The 19331-nt window shown below is 33.5% G+C and overlaps 1 protein-coding gene across 1 annotated transcript in view; it reads right to left on the bottom strand.

Moving 5' to 3' along the window:
• Window positions 449-19331, bottom strand: part of SYT10 (synaptotagmin 10) — a 71434-nt gene continuing 52551 nt past the window's right edge. The window contains exons 4-7 of the mRNA XM_001927016.7: window positions 18102-18222; window positions 13544-13715; window positions 10010-10139; window positions 449-7075 (exon numbers count right to left, since the gene is read on the bottom strand). Coding sequence (XP_001927051.3) covers window positions 7004-7075; window positions 10010-10139; window positions 13544-13715; window positions 18102-18222 — 495 coding nt within the window. The 3' untranslated portion in view covers window positions 449-7003. The remainder of the gene's footprint in view (window positions 7076-10009; window positions 10140-13543; window positions 13716-18101; window positions 18223-19331) is intronic.

Genomic DNA, 19331 nt, shown 5'->3' with positions numbered 1-19331 from the left:
TAAGTCAGTGTTGTGTTGACTGCCTAAGACTAGTTGCTACTTGTAAATTCCCTATGAAAGTATTTTTGAAAATCTGAGGTAAAACAGAAACAAACAAATTAACTGGTATACCCTAGCTACTGTATCACCTGCTAAGGTATCTGTAAGAACTTTTTGCAAATGAAACAAATGTAACTAATATATGTAAAGGTAAACCTCCTTTAACACTTGGGTAATGATTCTTTAATGAAAGTAATCCTACTGGAGTTAATAATTTAAAAAAAAGATACATATTAAGTGAAGTTTCTAAGATATATTCAGTACCTAAGTTACTGAATTATTGATAAATAAATTGCTCTGCTCTCTAATGAGTGCCAAAATTAATGACTATTAAGGAAAGATTTAGCAGCATAAAGTTTTTAGAATTAAATCTGAAAAAGATATTTTCTTCAAAGACAAGAAAAATAATTTATAATCACTTTATTTTTCAAAATACATATGAAACAGTAAAATTATATTTCAAGTGCTTTTCCATTTTCTTTTACAAAAGTAATCATAAATTTTACACTTCATAACAGCTTTGAGGTTTCATTGTTACCTAATTAATCTGAACCTGACAAATATGTTCACATATTTTAAAGAAGACATTGTAAAAATACTGAAATATGTAACATCTTTTAAAGTTGGTTGCAAAACATTTGTTCTAAGTAATACAATTATACACTGTCAAGTTTCACAAATGGCTGGTTACCTGTAGAAAAGCAAGAAACATGAATTACAAAAGATTTTAAAATTTCTACTCTATAATATGGAAGTCAAAGATAATGATTTGAACAATGGCTAGTTTTACATCACAAACTTCAGCTAAAAAGCCACCTTATGAACAATAACTGAGGGATACGAAAAAAGATCCTATACAACAGATCCAAATTATTCAATGTCATGTATGAAATGAAGATTTATCATGGTTTCTGTCAGCTTAGAATAATCTGCAAATATCTTAGACAGTTCATTAGTGGAATCATCATTTTTACAATGTGAGAAATTTATATTTTTAATTTGTCATTCTTCAGTGGATATCTCATTACGTGTATTCTATAATTTATATTTTGCATATGAACCCAATCATTTCTGTCATTTGGGAGGGTCAATAAAAAAAAGTAATGCAGGAGTTCCTGCTATGACACAGTGGATTAAGAATCCGACTGCAGCGGCTTGGGTCACTGCGCTGCAGAGACACAGGTTTGATACCTGGCCCAGAGCAGTGGGTTAAAGGATCTGGCATTGCCACAACTGAAGTGTAAGTTACAGCTGTGGTTCGGATTCAATCCCTGGTCCAGGAACTTCCATATGCCATGGGTGAAACAAACAAACAAAAAAAGGTTAATGCAAATGACATAAACTTGGGTTGGATTTTTTAATTAAAACTATAAATGCATATATTTTGTGTATTACAGTTGGTCTACCTGCTCCTTTCTTATGCAGTGAGAGAATTTATGAAGCTATTTGCACTAGGATTACTGTAGTTTTAAATGAAAAAACAAAAGTATATAATAAAATCCACAAAATGATCTATACATGGCTAGCTCTATATATATGGATATAAATGTAATAAGCCATGCAATTTTTAAAGAGTGTGATTTTGTGGCCAGTTTGTACAGAGCCTTAGGGATTATAGAGGTTTTTCTAGTTCACACGATTTATCCTACAGCAAAACCATAGTCAAACATAATTCCCTGTATTGATGTTCAGATTGGGAAAATAACAACAACAAAAAATTCTGAAAAGATAACAAAAACAAAAATCCAAAGCATTAATCTTCAAACATTGGGGTTTATCCAACTTTTCTTTTCTTTTTTTCGTTTTTGCTTTTCAGGGCCACACCTGTGGCATACGGAGGTTTCCAGGGGTTGAGTTAGAATTACAGCTGCCAGCCTATACCACAGCCACAGCAACACAGGATCTGAGCTACGTCTGTGACCTACACTGGAGCTCATAGCAATGCTGAATAATTAACCACTGAGAGAGGCCAGGGATTGAACCTGCTTCCTCATGGATACTAGCTGGGTTCATTACCTCTGAGCCATAAGAACTCCTCTTAACAATTTTTGACTCATTTCTATAATATGTATTGTTATTCAATAAATTATTTTTGAGGAAACAAAAACACGAAAATATAAATCAAATAATTGAAATCCACCACCCTGTACAGAAAATGGAGGTCCTGTGCATAGCAGGTGCAAATCAGAACAAAATTTCTGCAGATATGGCCTATTTTTACACGTTTATGACAAAAGTCAGACATGGTTTTCTCTTTGGAGAGGGTATTCATGACCCAGATGAGCTTAGAAGAATTTATTGTGAGTTTGAGATGAAAACATTTCCATACAAATACTATATGTAACTTTAGATCCATTAGTAGCGAGTCATTTCCAATATTTCAGAATAGATAAAAATAGTTCTATTCTAATGAATTCTCATTTAGGAGTATATTTAAATTGTTTTAAACATGAAGAATCCTATCTTTTCAATCACCTCTCTAATATCCAAAATGTTTGCATTCAATAAATCCTTAAGTCCCACCTCAGCTCTTAAGTTAGTGCTTTCTTTTTAAAGTCTCTATAGTGTGAAATTATCACACAATCAAGTCAAACTTTGGTTACCAGTCTTCATGATGTACTGGGTGGAAATAAAAAGTTTTTTACTGTGATGAGAAAACACTTGAACTGAATATTTATTAATTGCCACTGTTCAAATACACCTCTTTTTACTTAACTGTTATTTACAGATGACAAGTATTACCAATACATCTTTTATCAAACTGCTATTTACTTTAACATAAGATTGAGCAAATATAGGAAAAGTCTTTTAATAGAAAATTCTTACCTTAAAGAGTATCACTGAATAACATATTGGAAACATTTAGTTTAATTAGCTGTCTTTCCCATGTAAAATATAAACTCACTACTTTATTTAAAATAAGGGGTCTTGGTAGTTCCCGTGGTGGTGAAGCAGAAACGAATCCAACTAGGAACCATGAGGTTGCCGGTTCGATCCCTGGCCTTGCTCAGTGGGTTAAGGATCTGGCCTTTCTGTGAGTTGTGGTGTAGGTCGCAGATGCAGCTTGGAGCTGGCGTTGCTGTGGCTGTGGCGCAGGCTGGCAGCTGTAGCTCAGATTAGACCCCTAGCCTGGGAACCTCCATATGCCGCAGGTGCGGCCCTAAAAAGCAAAGTAAAATAAAATAAAAAATAAAATAATGGGTCTTAACAGGTTTAGCTGAATCATATCCTGAGCCACGTCATTGAATAACTATTAAAATCTGTGTCATGGGATTTTTTGAACAGTGTTAGAGGAGTTATTTTCCCCTAAAATTGAACATACAAAGGTGGTTTTTGATTTTTGTATTCAATGTCTTTATTTCCATATGCTTTAACATCTGTGTTTAACTGCTATTTAGTTGTGTAGATTCTTAATTTAAATTATTTTACTTTCCATGCTTTTGTATAATCCCTTATGGCAAGCAATATATTCTTAGCCTATAAACCCTAAAAGTTTAAATCAATTAAAGTACATCGAAACAACTGGAGCTGCTTCAAGAACAGATTTAGTAGAGGATGAATGATTTTCTTAAATCCTGATCAACTCTAGTTTTCTTCATTCTTTTAAAAATATTATCAGATAATTAAAATACTTGGTCATAATTGCAACTCGGGTGGCAAAGAAAATCATATGGAACTCCATTCCATGAAAATATATGAGATAATAGAAAGTATTCTTTTTAAAGAGTTAAAGAAATAACCATGTGTTCAATGTTAAGATTTTGTGTTACTTTATTTGCAATAGTCTATGGCTCTTTTGAAAACTCATTCTCAAATAATTTCTATTTTGTTTCATGGATAATAAAAAAAGTTGAGAAAGAAGTGAAAGTTTGGCTTTTTCATTTCTGAAGCAATTAATCATTAAATGAAAGCCTTAAGAGATTGATACTTCTTGAGTTTGCAAAGTTTTAAAATAATAAATATTACAAAAGATAATACAGACGGAATTGTCAATTAAATATTAGAACCAAATAGGTTCAAATATATTTTTCTTTTACCTAAAACCTGAGTCAATATTGATCAGCTGTGATCTCCCTGCAGTAACTAGAACATGCACACACTCCCGGAAACTGCATAAGAAAGTGGGCGCTTGGTTCTGTGCTTCCATCTCTAGTTCCCTGGCACTAGTCCTGATGATATTTTTAATTGAACTGTGAATGTATTAACATCATGTGTTTTACATGTAAAATAAAGTGCCAGAAACAGGGCTGGCCTGATAAAAATTTTTAATTGACCAGAAAAATATTAAGAAACTAGTGTAAAAATAGCATCAATTGTTCAGATTTTTTGTGAGAAGACTGTATACTTCACAAATATTAATGCATTTTCACATTCTATTTTCTCATTCCCCTGATTATTGAATCAGGTAAAATAAATGCATGAATAAACAAACTAAAAAGCAAAACCCAAAAGAACATTAGTGTTGTTATGTTAACTAATCAACACTTGTTCCTTTTTCTTAGATTTATGTTTGGCAAGTCCTTGAATAAGTCCCTGAAATTAGGTATTCTTATATACCTAAGCTGCAACACCATAATGTGTCAGTGCTATCATTAAAATGTGGTGTTCCACAAAAATTTATGGAGGATAATCTCAAATCTTATTTTAAATACTGAAATGAAAACAGTCCATCTTCAAGTAGAAAGAGGATAAGTTATGTTTATATAAATGTGTGGCTGTGCAGAATGAGGGTATATCATATTGTATTGAAAATGGTGGATTACATTTTTATAATATGAACTACCATTTTAAGTGATGCATGAAATTTGAGTTTTGGGTTTTCCCTTATCTTTCAAGGGTAAACAACTACTCAGGCATGATGAGTTTATTCTAATCCCTAGGAAAGGTTTTTAAAAATTACCTTATACACTTATTTTAATTTACAATAGCCATATTAAATGCTCCTGGTTGGCTGATTGTTTGCATGTTTTCACCATAAGCATTGATTTTTTTCTCCATAGGAGACAAAAAAAAAAAGCATAAATAAAAAGTACTTGAAATATATTTTCAGGTGAAAATAATTATTATACTCATTTAGGAAATATAGTTGTTAATTAACTGTAAGCTGCAGCTGTACCTACAAACAATTATCTCCAAATATGTCATTTTATTAAGTCTTCCCATCTGACAATTTTACTTCCCAGTAAAATAAAGAATTATAAAACAGAAGTGTCATCTTCAGTTATCCTGCCTATAGCAAATGGTTCTTTTAGGCTTGAAAAAGTAACTGGTATTTTCAAACATGTTTCTTCAATTATTTTCAGTTAGAAAATTTTAGTCAGGAATACTTGTTTTCATTAAGATAGCACAAGCATTTCTGAAAAAATTTAGGGAATTGTGTTTGCCTTTAAAATTTTAATGTGTAAAATAGTTACATCTAAATTGAGTAACATCATATGAGAGATGCCAACATAAAAAAAGAATTTCACGATTTTAAAACTTTTTATTTTTTAATATTTAGAAATAAAGGATTTTATTAAAATCAAAATTTTGTAAGGTTGATAAAAGTTTCTCACTCTGACGAGCATGATTTATAGTCTAACTATAGATTTTTCTTGCCTTTTCAGTTTTTTTGGGGGGTTCTTTTAAACTTCTATTTTGGGATAAGCTTAAAATATGCACCATCTATGGTACACATCTCAAAAGTAAGGTTAGGGATCATTCAATATAGATACCTTCCAATAGGGACCAGAAATGAGAAAATAAAAAGTTGACATGATTTAAAAGAAAGTTCTGTCATGGAAAAAACATTTGCATAGTTTTTACGACTAGTGGCCTGATCCTCATGAAAAAATGTCTTTCATAAAAGACTGTGGGTCTGGGCCTTTAAAATCATTTATTTTTACTAAATGTTGAAGTTGTATTATTTATGGTATAGTTCTATAATTTTCTGAAAAATAAGTCACCCTTTCTTTAGAAAAATACCTGCTTCTAAGGATCAGCTTCTGATTGGGCTTAAAATCACCATTACTGTGTAAAATCCAAACAACAATGAGCACAGACATTTATTGTACCTTTGGTGTCTGTTAGTATGTCTATCAGAAATACAGGATCTATGTAATAGCTTTATGTCACAAAATAAACATGTCACAGTACTTGAGAACCTTATGAACACTTATGAGTTCTAATTCTATTCACTTAGGAATACTAATGCTACATTTGAGATTAAGAGTAATAGGACTTTTAAAATATCAGTTAAACAGTGCTACAGATGTTTGAACTAATGTAACTTTAAGACAGTATAAAACAGTAGCCCAAATGGCTCAATCTTCATTTTCCAGCTACTAAATATTACTTGTTAAATTTATACTCAAAGAGGTTCTTTAAATTACAGTTTTTCTCTATATCTTAAAAAACAAGTGTGAAAGAAAAAGTTTAGCAGAGCCAAACTTTACCAAGAAAAGATTTTGCTGAGAATGAAAGAATATATTACCAGATAAATAATATGAACTTGATTATGCAAGGATTTAACACTCTGTGAGTAAAGTTCAAAATTTCAGTAAAGTTTATATAGAACCATGTGCACAACTAGAAATGAACATATTTTTAACAAAATCCAAAATTATACAGATGTTACACATGCTACTTTATACAATAGCAGCATTAACTATTTAATTTTAGATCAGTATGGATTATTTTCAAAAACTATTTCTTTGCTTATGCAAAGAATTTACAATTTATTAAAATACCATCTGTGCTAATAGGCATATGATGTGAAGAATAAAATGCTTTATGTAAGTAAGGACCATTTATATTCAAGTAAAATATATCAAGATGCCCAAAGTGAATAAATAGACAAAAAAAAAGTAAATAAAATTTGCCATCAAATTTGTTCATTGTCAGAATATACTTTAAATGATGAAATCAAACGTTCCACTTCTTTTTTTTTTTTTCTGATCTGATGAGTACATGTCCTGGGTCCTTATTACGGTGTGGAAGGTGGTTTGGGAGATGGACAGGATCCTTGACTATCAAAGCTAGTTGCCCGGCCGGGTAACTGAAAGATAATAATTTCATAATGTATGATCTAGTGTAAAAAAACAATAGAATGGGTAATTGTTACATTTAAATAGTGAATATTCATCCATGATATGCAAGTCTCTGAAGAAGTTACATAATTCCCCATGCCCTTCAGAATTCACTGTCTCAGGTAGCATGAAGGGACACAAACATCTCACAAATATGTAAGCAGGGCATGGGACACAGATGGCATGCAGAACAGCTCTGCAGAGACAGCTCTTCATGACTTCGGAATAATTTTACATTCTATGACATCTTTTAGTTCTTAATGTAAAATAATTAATGATTTACCAGAGTCAGGGGAAATTGCTGGGTAAGATCAAGAAGGTTCAAGAGACACACGAGATTGCATCCCACTTGCTCTAAGGCAGGAGGTGATTTTTATAGGGGCAGTTAATGATATGAGATATGAGAAGGACAGAGTTTGGAAAATGGGAACCACAAATGATAAAGAATAATTTCTTGCAGTCCCTAAATATATGTATTTAAAATTTTAATTATAACAATAAATTTTTCTACCTAGGTAGGAGTAGCCAGATTTTCCACGTGATGTTTTAGTCTTGTCCTCCCAACTTATTCAGATCTTGAATATTTTATTCCCTTTTCATTTTAATCCCTACTCTGGCAATAAAACATACAATTACACATTCATCACTTTCCCAAAATGCAAGATCCAGCCAGTTCTTAGGTCCCTAGTCTCTGCATTTTGTTTGACCAATGAATGTAGGTGCGTGAGTGGGAAAAAAGGATCTATTTTCTGGAGAAAGTACCTTTAATCTTTTCAGTCCACTTGTGCTCTGATAGTCAGCTGTTAGAAAAATATCTGATATCTTCTGATGCCCATATTGTAGCTTATTCTTTCTGTATACACTACAGTAACTGGAAAGTTCACATATTCTTAGACACAAACACATACCTATTTCATAGTTCCTTTCCATCAGATAAATTTATAACTGCTTATTAAATGGTTCTAAGTGATCATAACATGCACTGGGTCATAGAACCTCTGTCCTTTCATAAGTGAAAGTTATTGATCAAATTATCTCATCTCTCCCTACATTATCCCTGTGAAATGTAGTTGTAGACAGAGTAGGTGGTCTATCCAGGATTAGATGGTCAGAGAAACAAGGGCTTGAATTCATGTCTCCCTTTCAGCATGGTTCTCTACCCAACAAACTTTACTCTCATGTCTAGATTATTAAACTTAATCACGTTTCAGACTTTAAATGAAAATAAAAATAAGAATCAGGAAAAGGAGAGTAAAGCAGTAGAGTATAATTTATACATTAGACAATACACATTGTTGAAAAGAAACAACTTGCTCAGAACTTGAGCTATTGCCTAAGAGAAAGTACTGTGTGAATATGCATTTGCATGTGTCTGTCTTTTATGCTTTACATTAAATGATGAAGTGAGGCAAAGATTTGGGACATTAATATATTTAAGTGGATATCTATGTTGAAAGTTCACTGCTATTGTCCAGCGTTCTTCAAATTTTCCTTACAATGTTCTGAGTAACACAGCTAAGGTCACATTTTCATGACTAAGCTGAGCTTAGAACCAGGGCTCATTGACATTTAATTACACTACTTTGTCTGTACTATTCAACCCAGTGCCTAATGACAGAAGCAGCAGCAGAATCTTACCCATAGGAGAGATGGTAATGTGTTGCTCCCTTACTACGTGGTTATCATAACTTCTTTTTTATTGAATTGCATATATTCCATCCCCTACCTCTCATCTTTTTATTAACCAGTATTACCTCTCCATTAATCAGGTCATATACACGACTAATTTTGTGACTCTTCAAGAGACTCCAGCAATTGTCTTTGGAAAAGAAAGTCACTCCATCAAGCAACAGTGTATTGAGTAGACTGACAACTGACTTTGTGGCTAAAAATCCTGGTAGAGGGAGTTCCCATTGTGGCACAGCAGAAACGAATCTGACTAGTATCCATGAGGATTTGGGTTCAATCCCTGGCCATGCTCAATGGGTCGGGGATCTGGCATTGCCATGAGCTGTAATGTAGGTCGCAGATGCAGCTTGCATCCCATGCTGCTACGGCTGTGGTGTTGGCCGGCAGCTGTAGCTCTGATTCAACCTCTAGTCTGGGAACTTGCATATATTGTGGGTGAGGCCCTAAAAAAGAAAAAATTTAAAAAAATTTTAAAATCCCAATAGAAATCGGTATTGATACTTCTGGTTAATACAACTATTGATATTAAATTATAGAGTAAACATTGTGCCATACTCTGTACTACGCATATACTATTCAGCATTTTCTTTAGTTTTACTCTATGTGTTTACTGCTATTAGAAGGCAATAGAAGAAACTTAGGGTAAGTCTTGTCCAAGGTTCTTTAACATCTAGTGACACAATAGAGACAGGCTTTCAATTTAGGCAAGCTGATGTCTCAGTGTTTTAAAAATCTGTGAGCCCTTTAATTTCCTGATCAGAAAGTTACATAGATGAGTTGAAGTAGATCTAGTACCTCTATTTAGAGATTCTGGGAAATTTTAGGTGAGGTCGCTGTTTTCACAAACAAGAAGCATGAAAATTCAGTTTCCAGTTAGTAATAAATTTACTTGCTCACTCCACCACTCAATGATGTAAGTTTGCAGTCTATGCAAAAATAATAGACTTGCAGTTTTTATGGGCTTACTATAAAGGAATATCAAACTCAGAAAGTTAAGTTGTTTTTAAAAACCAACAAGGCACATGCAACTTTGCATACTGGATGGTAGAGTCAATTGGGGCTTCTCAGTTCTTTAGCTCTTTCAAAACAAGAGCAATGTATGTTAAAAAGAAAAATAGGTGAATATATAAAATGTCAGAGAAGTGTTAGCAGATAAATAATATTTAAGCAAGAGATAAAGAAGAGAGTAGATGTCAGGGAGTCCCAGGGCTTACCTCCAGCAAAGGGTGCCAATGTGTTATTGGTTTTCGGTGATAGGCCAGCATTTCATTCCAGTGGTCTCGCCCAAGACCCTCAGCGTCCAGTCCTGTTCTACACACTCCTATGACCTCATTGTGTCCCACCCTATAATTTGGAGAATATTCTACTTTCATTCTAATGTTCAGTGATAAATGGAGTTTCATACACCTTAGCAGAATTTTAAATATATGATTAAAACACAGATTTTGTGATAGATTCTAGATAATTTTACATATAAAACTACTTCAAGTCAAATAAAAAAAATCTTAAGCGAAAACTTACTAAATAGGATCAACATTCAAACATTTGTAAAAGAAGCACACATAAACCATTTTAGTGCTCTGTAACTTGAGCACATTTCACAATAATAAGGATAGTGTGAAAAGAAATGGCAGCTTGTCCTTACCTACGTGATGAGTTTCTTTCTTGGAAGCATTCTATTAACTTTAAGTGATACAAATCAAATTTCATTATTTCCACAAGGCTTAATGTTTTATAATGATGTCTAGATTTCTCACCAAGGGTTCAATGCAAATTTTCTTATATAAATGACCATAATTAATTGACTAGATGATGTCAGTGGACATTACTATTTGTACAACAATTAAACAAGGCAGCGCATGGCATTTGACTTATTGTTGGATAGCACCAGAGCATACCAAACGACACTCTTATTTCCTATTCATGTCTTGTTTTCATGGCAACATATCAAAATAATAAAGATAATTAATATTTTTGAGAGCTTATTATGTGCCAGACACTGTTCTGAGTAATTTAAATGTACCGGCTCACTTAATCCTCACACCATGATCATGAATATCATTGTCATCATCTCATTTTACAAAGAATGAAACTAAACACCCCGAAGGTAAGGGACCTGTCTGGCTTTGTACACTTAGTTAGAGGGAAAGGGAGGACTTGAATCAAGACAATTGATTCAAGAATGAATGAACTTACTGTGTCAGGAGTAAAACCAGGGAAATTATCTTGCATTTCGATTATTTAACTGTCATCACCATGGCATTTCGTGGTTTATTAAATGCTGGTGCTAGATTGTCTTTTCATCTCTAAGAAAACCCTGAGAGTAGATTTCTTAACTCCATTAAACTAAAGAAAACACCGAGGATCAGGGAGCAGCAGGACCAGCACTTTTGATTCCTGATCGGTGGTTTGTTAGAAATTTAGAAGAATCCAGGGGAGGGATTGATCCAGTTGCCAGAGTTAACATGACAGTGTAAGAGTTTAACATGGTGAAAACACATATAAGAAACAAGCAGGAGTTCCTGTCATGGCACAGCGGAAACGAATCCAACTAGGAACCGTGAGGTTACAGGTTCGACCCCTGGCCTCACTCAATGGGTTAAGGATCTGGCGTTGCCCTAAGTTGTGGTGTATGTCACAGATGTGGCTCAGATCTGGCATTGCTGTGGCTGTAGCGCAGGCTGGATGTTATAGCTCCGATTAGACCCTTAGCCTGGGAACCTCTATGTGCCACGAGGGTGGCCCTAAAAAAAGACAAAAGACAAAAAAGAAAAAAGAAAAAGGTCAGGAAACCAATTTCAAAGAATAAAGAAAACAGAAGAGTGAGGTGAAGAGAAATGTTTCAAGTAAGAGTAAAAATGAGCCCCAAATTAGAGTCTCCTGATATCCCTGTACATCAAAAGATGTATTCAGTCACATATGGGAGAAAATCCAACTGGATGGATGGCCTGAAACAAGAAAGGGAATTTATTGACTGACATAACTGAGAAGTCCAGGGTCATTCTAGTTTCAGCTACAGTTTAATCTGGACTCTTCTGTAAGTCAGTTGTCTGTGCCTTCTCTTTTTAAATGTTTTGTTCTTGTTTTCAGCTTTAGACATATAATTTGACAAATTAAATTATACATAAAGTGAACAACCTAATGTTTTGATATACATGTAAACTATGAAATGATAAAAAAAGATAATTGATTCAAGCACACATGTGGTAAATTGCCTCTCAAGAATGGAATGTAATTTAAAGGCACTTTCTCTAGTGTTATTCTCATAGACATCTCTAAGGAGACTTTTGAGATGATTTTAGAACATTTCATTACTTTTTTTCTGTCACTGATGTAGATAGGTATGCTTAGTATAATTTTCCTTAATATGGGAAGCCATACAAGCACACTTTAAAAAATAACTTAAATATCTTTCCATTTTATATATTGTCTGGATATATTTCCCCAAAATTGTTTCAGTGACAAATGCTCAATTGTCTCTATCTGCAATCTATGTTGTGAGAAATCAACAGGAGTAATTTTTTGTAGTAAAGCGTAACAAGGGTTTCTAATAAAAAACGTTATATCTTTAGAGTTTTCCATTTTAACTAATTCAAGATTTCCCTCTCCCTTTAAATAGTGACAGTTTTTTTTTTTGGGGGGAGGGAACTGTGACATAAAATAATTTCAAAGAGATGGTATAAATCATTTAATTTTTCAGTGCTTTATTTTCCCAGCTCTCATCCAGATGATACCATTTTAATCTCTCTGTATTACAGGGTCCTGGTTACTACCCTTTGCATAATAATATAAATGGATAATCTGAATATTTGTGTATATGTATTCTGTACCACTTGTGCTATCTTTAGAACAAAATAAATGTGGTAATACATTGTGTACATGCTGATAATTTTTTAGGTTAAACATACAGGATTCCTTTCCAAAATTATTATAAATATAAAAAGCAAAATAATAAAAAGAAGTATATAGCAAGGGGTGGATAAGAGATATAAGCTTTTAGTGGGACAAAAGTTCAGAGAAAGAAGAGGCTGGTTAGCTGAGAAAGACACATAAGTGGTGACTTGAGCAGAGCTGTAACATATGAGTGGAAGGAGCAGGGCAAAATTTCAGACAAGGAAGGAGTGGGAGCTGCAGCAGAAAGAAGCTTCAGAGCTGCGTTTGAGAGTTTGTCATTTATTTTACAAAAGGAGAACTAATAAAATTGTGTGGGCTGGAAGAACTATAAACAAAACAATGTTTAAGACTGATGTGAAAGCATCAAGGCAGTATCCCCATGGACGCTATTCACCTTCCACTCTTAATACTGTTCACAGTTTCACATTATGCTAATTCTCTGTAAATGAAAAAGTGAATCTCTAAGAGATAACTTGCCCTTTCACACAGCTATTTAACGACAGAGCTTGGGGAAGTATCATGGTACTCATATTCCAGCCCCGGTGGGAAAGTAAAATTTGTTGACTATAATTTCTGTGTTACTGTTAAAAAGCCTTCATGATAGTGCTTACTATTAGGTATACCATACAACTTCCACCCATTCTTTCACCAGCCCCAGGTATCCTGTCCCTTGAGAATGATGTATTTTGGAAGAGAAAACTTAAAAACATGGAAAAAAATGAATTTTGAATGAATGAAGTTTCCCTCTTCCAACTGAAATTGAAACTGTTATATCAGTGAATAACATGAAAAGCTGAGTCTGGTCTTCCTATGACTAACTGAAATTTGTTCAGTGAGTAGAAAGATGAACGTACCTATCGTAATCCATGACCGCAATAGAGAGGCTAACCTGGTCCACGTTCTCTGGAGGGATGTCGAAAATAATGGCCTCGTTGTACACAGGGTTTAGAGTATTTTTCTTTGTAGTTGTTTTTCTTTTTTTTAATCTTCGACCCTCACACATCAGAGACACTTTGACATATGGATCTAGGAATGGGAAGGCAATTTTATTAAAATGAAAGGAACAGTACAAAGCACAAATAAAATTGTGGTTAGTTGTTACTAAATAAGAAAAGTGGTATATTAAGCCCCTTAGTATTACCTGCTTTAAATTCAAATTACTTAGTTGGGAGCAATAGACTCTCTAGGACTTCATACTTTGAAAAGAGCTTTATCCTTAATTAGCTAGAAAAGAGTTAACTTGTGTTTAGCATAACAGAGAAAATTCACTAGGTTACCAAGAGCCAATCCAAAACTATAATGTGTCTTTTAGTCACATCCATTGGAGGACATGTTCTGTCCCAAGTGATTTATAGGGAATGTAATCATAACAAGTAAAAATAATTGTTTTCAAGTCAATCTCCTATAACATGATTTAGAATAAGACTAAAACTTATGAAAGAGCAAGACTGTATCTAGACAAGTACATATGATCACAATGAATTGAAAACAGCAAAAACTATATTAGTCATGGCTGAGTAGTAGTCCATTGTGTATACGTTCCACATTTTCTTAATCCATTCATCTGTCAACAGACATTTATGTTATTTCCATGTCTTGGCTATTGTGAGTATTGATGAAATGAACATAGGGGTGCATGTATCTTTTTGAATTATAGTTTTGTCCACAGAAGTGGAATTGCTGGATCATAACAAAGAACAAAATGATGTCATTTGTGGCAATGTGAATGCAACTAGAGATTTTCATGCTAAGTGAAATTAGTCAGAAAGAGAAAGATAAGGTATCACTTACAAGTGGAATCTAAATTATGGCACAAATGAACCTAACTACAAAACAGAAACAGACTCACAGACATAGAGAACAGACTTGTGGTTGCCAAGGGATGGGGAAGGAGTTGGATGGACTGGGAGTTTGGGATTAGTAGATGGAAACTATTACATTTAGAATAGATAAGCAATGAGAGCCTACTGTATAGCACAGGGAACTATATCTGATCTCTTGGGATAGAATGTGTTAGAAGATAATAGGAGAAAAAGAATGTGTGTATACACACACACACATATGGCTGAGTCATTTTTCTGTAGAGCAGAAATTGGCACTACATTGTAAATCAACTTTACTAACTAAAAAAAGAAAAATTATATTACTTGGAACTGTCTTGAATTGTTGGGAAAGGTACTAAACTTAGAGGTTCTGTTTACAGTCATAGTGCTTGATAAGGGGTTTGGATTGATGAAATGATCACTACATATCATTTATTAAATGGTCAACACTTTGCAATAAAAAGGTGATATTTGATTTACAGATGTCCTAAAGAAAGTTTCCTGATGTGCATTGCCTGTATAATGCCAATTAGAAGGAGAAACATTTAACTGGAGTCTATTTTTATGGGCCAAAGAAGTCAAATAATTAAATAATTGTTAACAAGTTCTGCCCCAGCTGACAGATCTTTACTGTCTTATTCTTGCCACCTTCAGTAGGAAACTAGCACAAGTGTTATAGATAAGTATACAAATATTAATCAAAATTTTCTTTAAAAAGTCTTACTTTTTGTATCTTTTTCTAAAAAGTTTTCATGGTTTTTGTGTGTTGGTGTTTGGGTACATATGCTAGGTGGTTAAAACAATCAGTGTCTGCTCTGTTGTCATTCATTTTTTTTTTTTTCCATTCTGATCACCCTACAACTGTAGCACCACCACCTCTTTTTTTTTTTTTTTCTAAATCAATGTAGTAATAAATCTTATTTCCCTAGAATAAGCCAAAGATATGGCAACACTAATTTATTTGAGCAAATAAGTGCTTTTTAAGCTCCAGAAAAATGTATTTGTATATTTCACAAGCATTTCTATCAAGGGGCAAAAATATACTCTGTGGCTGTAAATGCTGCATATAGAAAAAAAAAGTAAAAGGGCAATGCTTAATGGCTGTTTCCTATTTATTTTTCAACCCCTTTTGGTCACATCCATAGCGTGCTGAAGTTTCCACACCAGGGATTGAAATCAAGTCATGGCTGTGACAATGCAGACAGTTAATCTGCTAAACTACCAGGGAACTCCTATTTTTCAATTTTTTAATAATAAGAAATATGTTCTAGGGAAGCAACCCATTTTTGTGATACACTTTTTATTTGAACCCCCAGACCTAGGCCTCTTGTTAACAATGGGAATGAGGCCTGGTTTATCATTTGCTACCCCCGTCATGTATATGATGATGATATTTCTCTACTAGTGACAAGGAAAATTTATTGGCTTCTTAGTTGATTCACAAGCCTATTGTGAAAATTAATGAGATGATGTTCTCAAAGCATGCACTACCCTGATGAGATGCTTCGTATAAAAAAAGTAGTCTTGTTCTAATTACAACTTTGATACGGTTTGCTTGTCTGGAAATTTCACTCTCTTTTGATACATAGTAGAAAGAGTAAAATAAACAATAATTTACAGAGTACACTGTTTATCTTAAGTTCTTCAACATTTACTTACATAAGACCTTTTCATCAAAATGAATGTGGAATTTACTTACTTTCTATCTTTATATTTCAATTACGTATTGCAAATTCCAAAAAAAATGAATAGGAAATTCATGCTATAGTTCAAAATTAGATGTTGAGAAAGATGTGTGATGAGAAGTCTCTTATCCATCTGTCCCCATACTTTCCACTAAGTTTTTGTGTATTACTCAAGTATTTATGCAAATATAAGCAATATAGATATATATTCTAAGATTCCCCATTCTTACATAGAAGGGAACATGATATCCATATTCATGCTTGAACTTTATTTCTTTAAGTATATACTGGAAATCTTTCTACTCTAGAACATAAAGTTTCCTCATAATTTTTATGGTGTAAATTTCGTTTATTTATTTATTTATTTATTTTTTTAAAATATTTTTATTGTTATTTCCCCAATACAATTGTTTTCTACTGTACAGCATGGTGACCCAGTTGCACATACATGTATACATTCTTTTTTCTTCCATTATAAGTGACTAGACATAGTTCTCAGTGCTACACAGCAGGACCTCATTGCTAGTCCATTCCAAAAGCAACAGTTTGCATCTATTAATCCCAAGCTCCCAATCCATCCCACTTCCTTCTCCCCCTAGGCAACCACAAGTCTATTCTCCAAGTCCATGATTTTCTTTTCTGTGGAAAGGTTCATTTGTGCTGTATATTAGATTTCAGATATAAATGATATCATATGGTATTTGTCTTTTTATGACTTACTTCACTAAGGATGAGAGTCTCTAGTTCCATCCATGTTGCAGTAAATGGCATTATTTTGTTCTTTTTATGGCTGCATAAATTTAGTTTATTTATTTGTTCTAAAGAACCAGAAAGGTATATTCCATTCCCACGTCATCCTTTACTATATCCCCACTACTATTTTTTACAAATTTAACAAATGCTTACTGATCTCTCTATTCTGTCCTAATCATCTTCCACAGAGCTGTGCCAAAGTTCACCTATTAAATTATAAATAGCCCTGCAGAGCTGTGGTGATTTAAGTGAAGGGACTAAAGAAAATGATGTGGTTTTACCTCTTTATCAAAGTTAGTATAGAAGCAGAGTTCCTGTGTGGCTAAGCAGAAATGAATCTGACTACTATCCATGAGGACTCAGATTCGATCCCTGGCTTCAATCAGTGGGTTATAAGGATCCATCTTCATCCCTGAGCAGTGGTATAGGCCACAAATGCGGCTTACATGTATCTCTCATTGATGTGGCTGTGGTGTAGGGCTGCAGTGGCTGTGGCGTAGGCCAGTAGTTACAGTTCTCATTGGACCCCTAGCCTGGGAACCTCCATATGCAGCCCTAAAAAAAAAAAAAAAAAAAAAAGACAAAAAAATAAAAGTTAGCATAGAAGAAATTTCTTCTATACTTTCTATTGTCCAAAGTTTTTAGTTAGAAATGTGGTAAGAATGCAAATGTAAACAGTGGTCCTGAAACCTTGTTATTTCTCTGCAGGTCAGGTGAGGGAGATAAATTCATTCTAAATATGTCTTCTATGGCTCTTACTCATAGAGCAACACAAGTTTAAATTGAATGGCTTAAAGTTTAAGGATCCTCCTTTATGTATAAGTAACTAACTAGCTGAAAGTAGGGAAGCGTATGGTAAATTATGCATTTTTGAGAAAGAACTAAATCAGTAGAGAAATAAATAAAAATAAAACCTCAAGTTCAAAGTCAGTCTATTTGATAATACCTTTTGAAAATTTCATAATAATAATGTAAATTAAAGAGGTATTTGGAACACTTTATTTTGTTTTATTGATAATCTCTTTTTCTACTTTTATAGTATCCCACTACAGACAAATTAACTCAATAATTCAACAGTGATATATAATTTGGCTATGTAGAATATTTTATTTGGGTACGTACCCTTGACCCACTGCCAATTGTGTACATACCGGATGAGCCAGTGATATCCATAGCCTTCAGATTTCTGCACTTGATGACTGTTAATGTCATACGTCCAGCAGTTGGCAAATAACAAAGGGAAAACATGATTTCACCCAGGTCTATACTTTCCTGGAAAGACAATTGGTAATGTTAGCAATTTCAAATACCAGATAGTGAAAACAAAATAAAATTGAGTGAAAAATCACCTTAATGGAATGTTTGAATGTTTTTAAAATTTTATTAAGGATACAGATTACACTGCAAAAAAAAGCTGTACTAAACAGTGTAGGAAAAGAGAGTATGTCTCAATTATTCATTTGATATATCCACTGGTATTTCTGACAGAAATCTCAAACTTATCACAATCAAAATCAGACTGCTGATTCAACTCATTCCCAATCATCTTCTGAAACCAGTTCCTTTGCTGTCTTTTCAAAATCAGGAGAAATTATCAAAATTCAACCAGAGGCTGGAGCCAAAAAACTAGCAGTCGATTTTATTCTTATTTCCCTTTACCCCAACATATTCAACCCATGTCTTGTCTACATTATCTAAAAATATATCTAAAATTAGTGCCTTTCTTTTCAGCTCTATATTCAAGCCACTATCACTTCCTGCCAGGATTACTACATTAGTCTCTAAAACTGATTAGAAGTAGTCAAAGAGATCACTTATGAAATGTAAATCAAACTGTTTCATTTTCCTGCTTAAAACCATCTAAAGGCTCACAACTATATTGCAATAAAATTCAAATTCTATACCCTGGCATATAATTGGGTAACTATAAATACTGGTATATCTAGAAAATTTCAGGTTTACAACTATTGTCCCAAGATAATTATTACAAATATCTCCTATTATTATTAAATACATCTTTGTTTAGACAGTTCATTACAAGTTCATATGTATAAGGCCCCATGTGATTCGGATCCACCTATCTCTCTAACTTTATCCCTCGCCTCTTCCTCAGCTTACTCTCAAGAAGGTACAAAAGTGTGTTTTTTTTGTTATCGAACATTTGATGTTTGTTCCTGCTTTTGACTTTTGCATTTTCTTTTTCTCTCTCATATATTGCATGGCTGACTCTCACCATGCAGGATCCAGCTCATCACTAAGGCCTTCCCATTCCTATCCTTATACTCACCCAATCACAGATTTCTCACATTTTTTCATAGCACTTATCATTATAAGACATGATTTTTTCAATTGTTTTTTTTTTATTTCTTCGATTCTCATAT

Source organism: Sus scrofa, chromosome 5 (assembly GCF_000003025.6).
Source record: "Sus scrofa isolate TJ Tabasco breed Duroc chromosome 5, Sscrofa11.1, whole genome shotgun sequence".
Lineage (NCBI taxonomy): Eukaryota > Metazoa > Chordata > Mammalia > Artiodactyla > Suidae > Sus > Sus scrofa.
The sequence above is the reverse complement of the archived record's forward strand: the minus strand, read 5'-3'. Positions and strand labels throughout refer to the sequence as shown.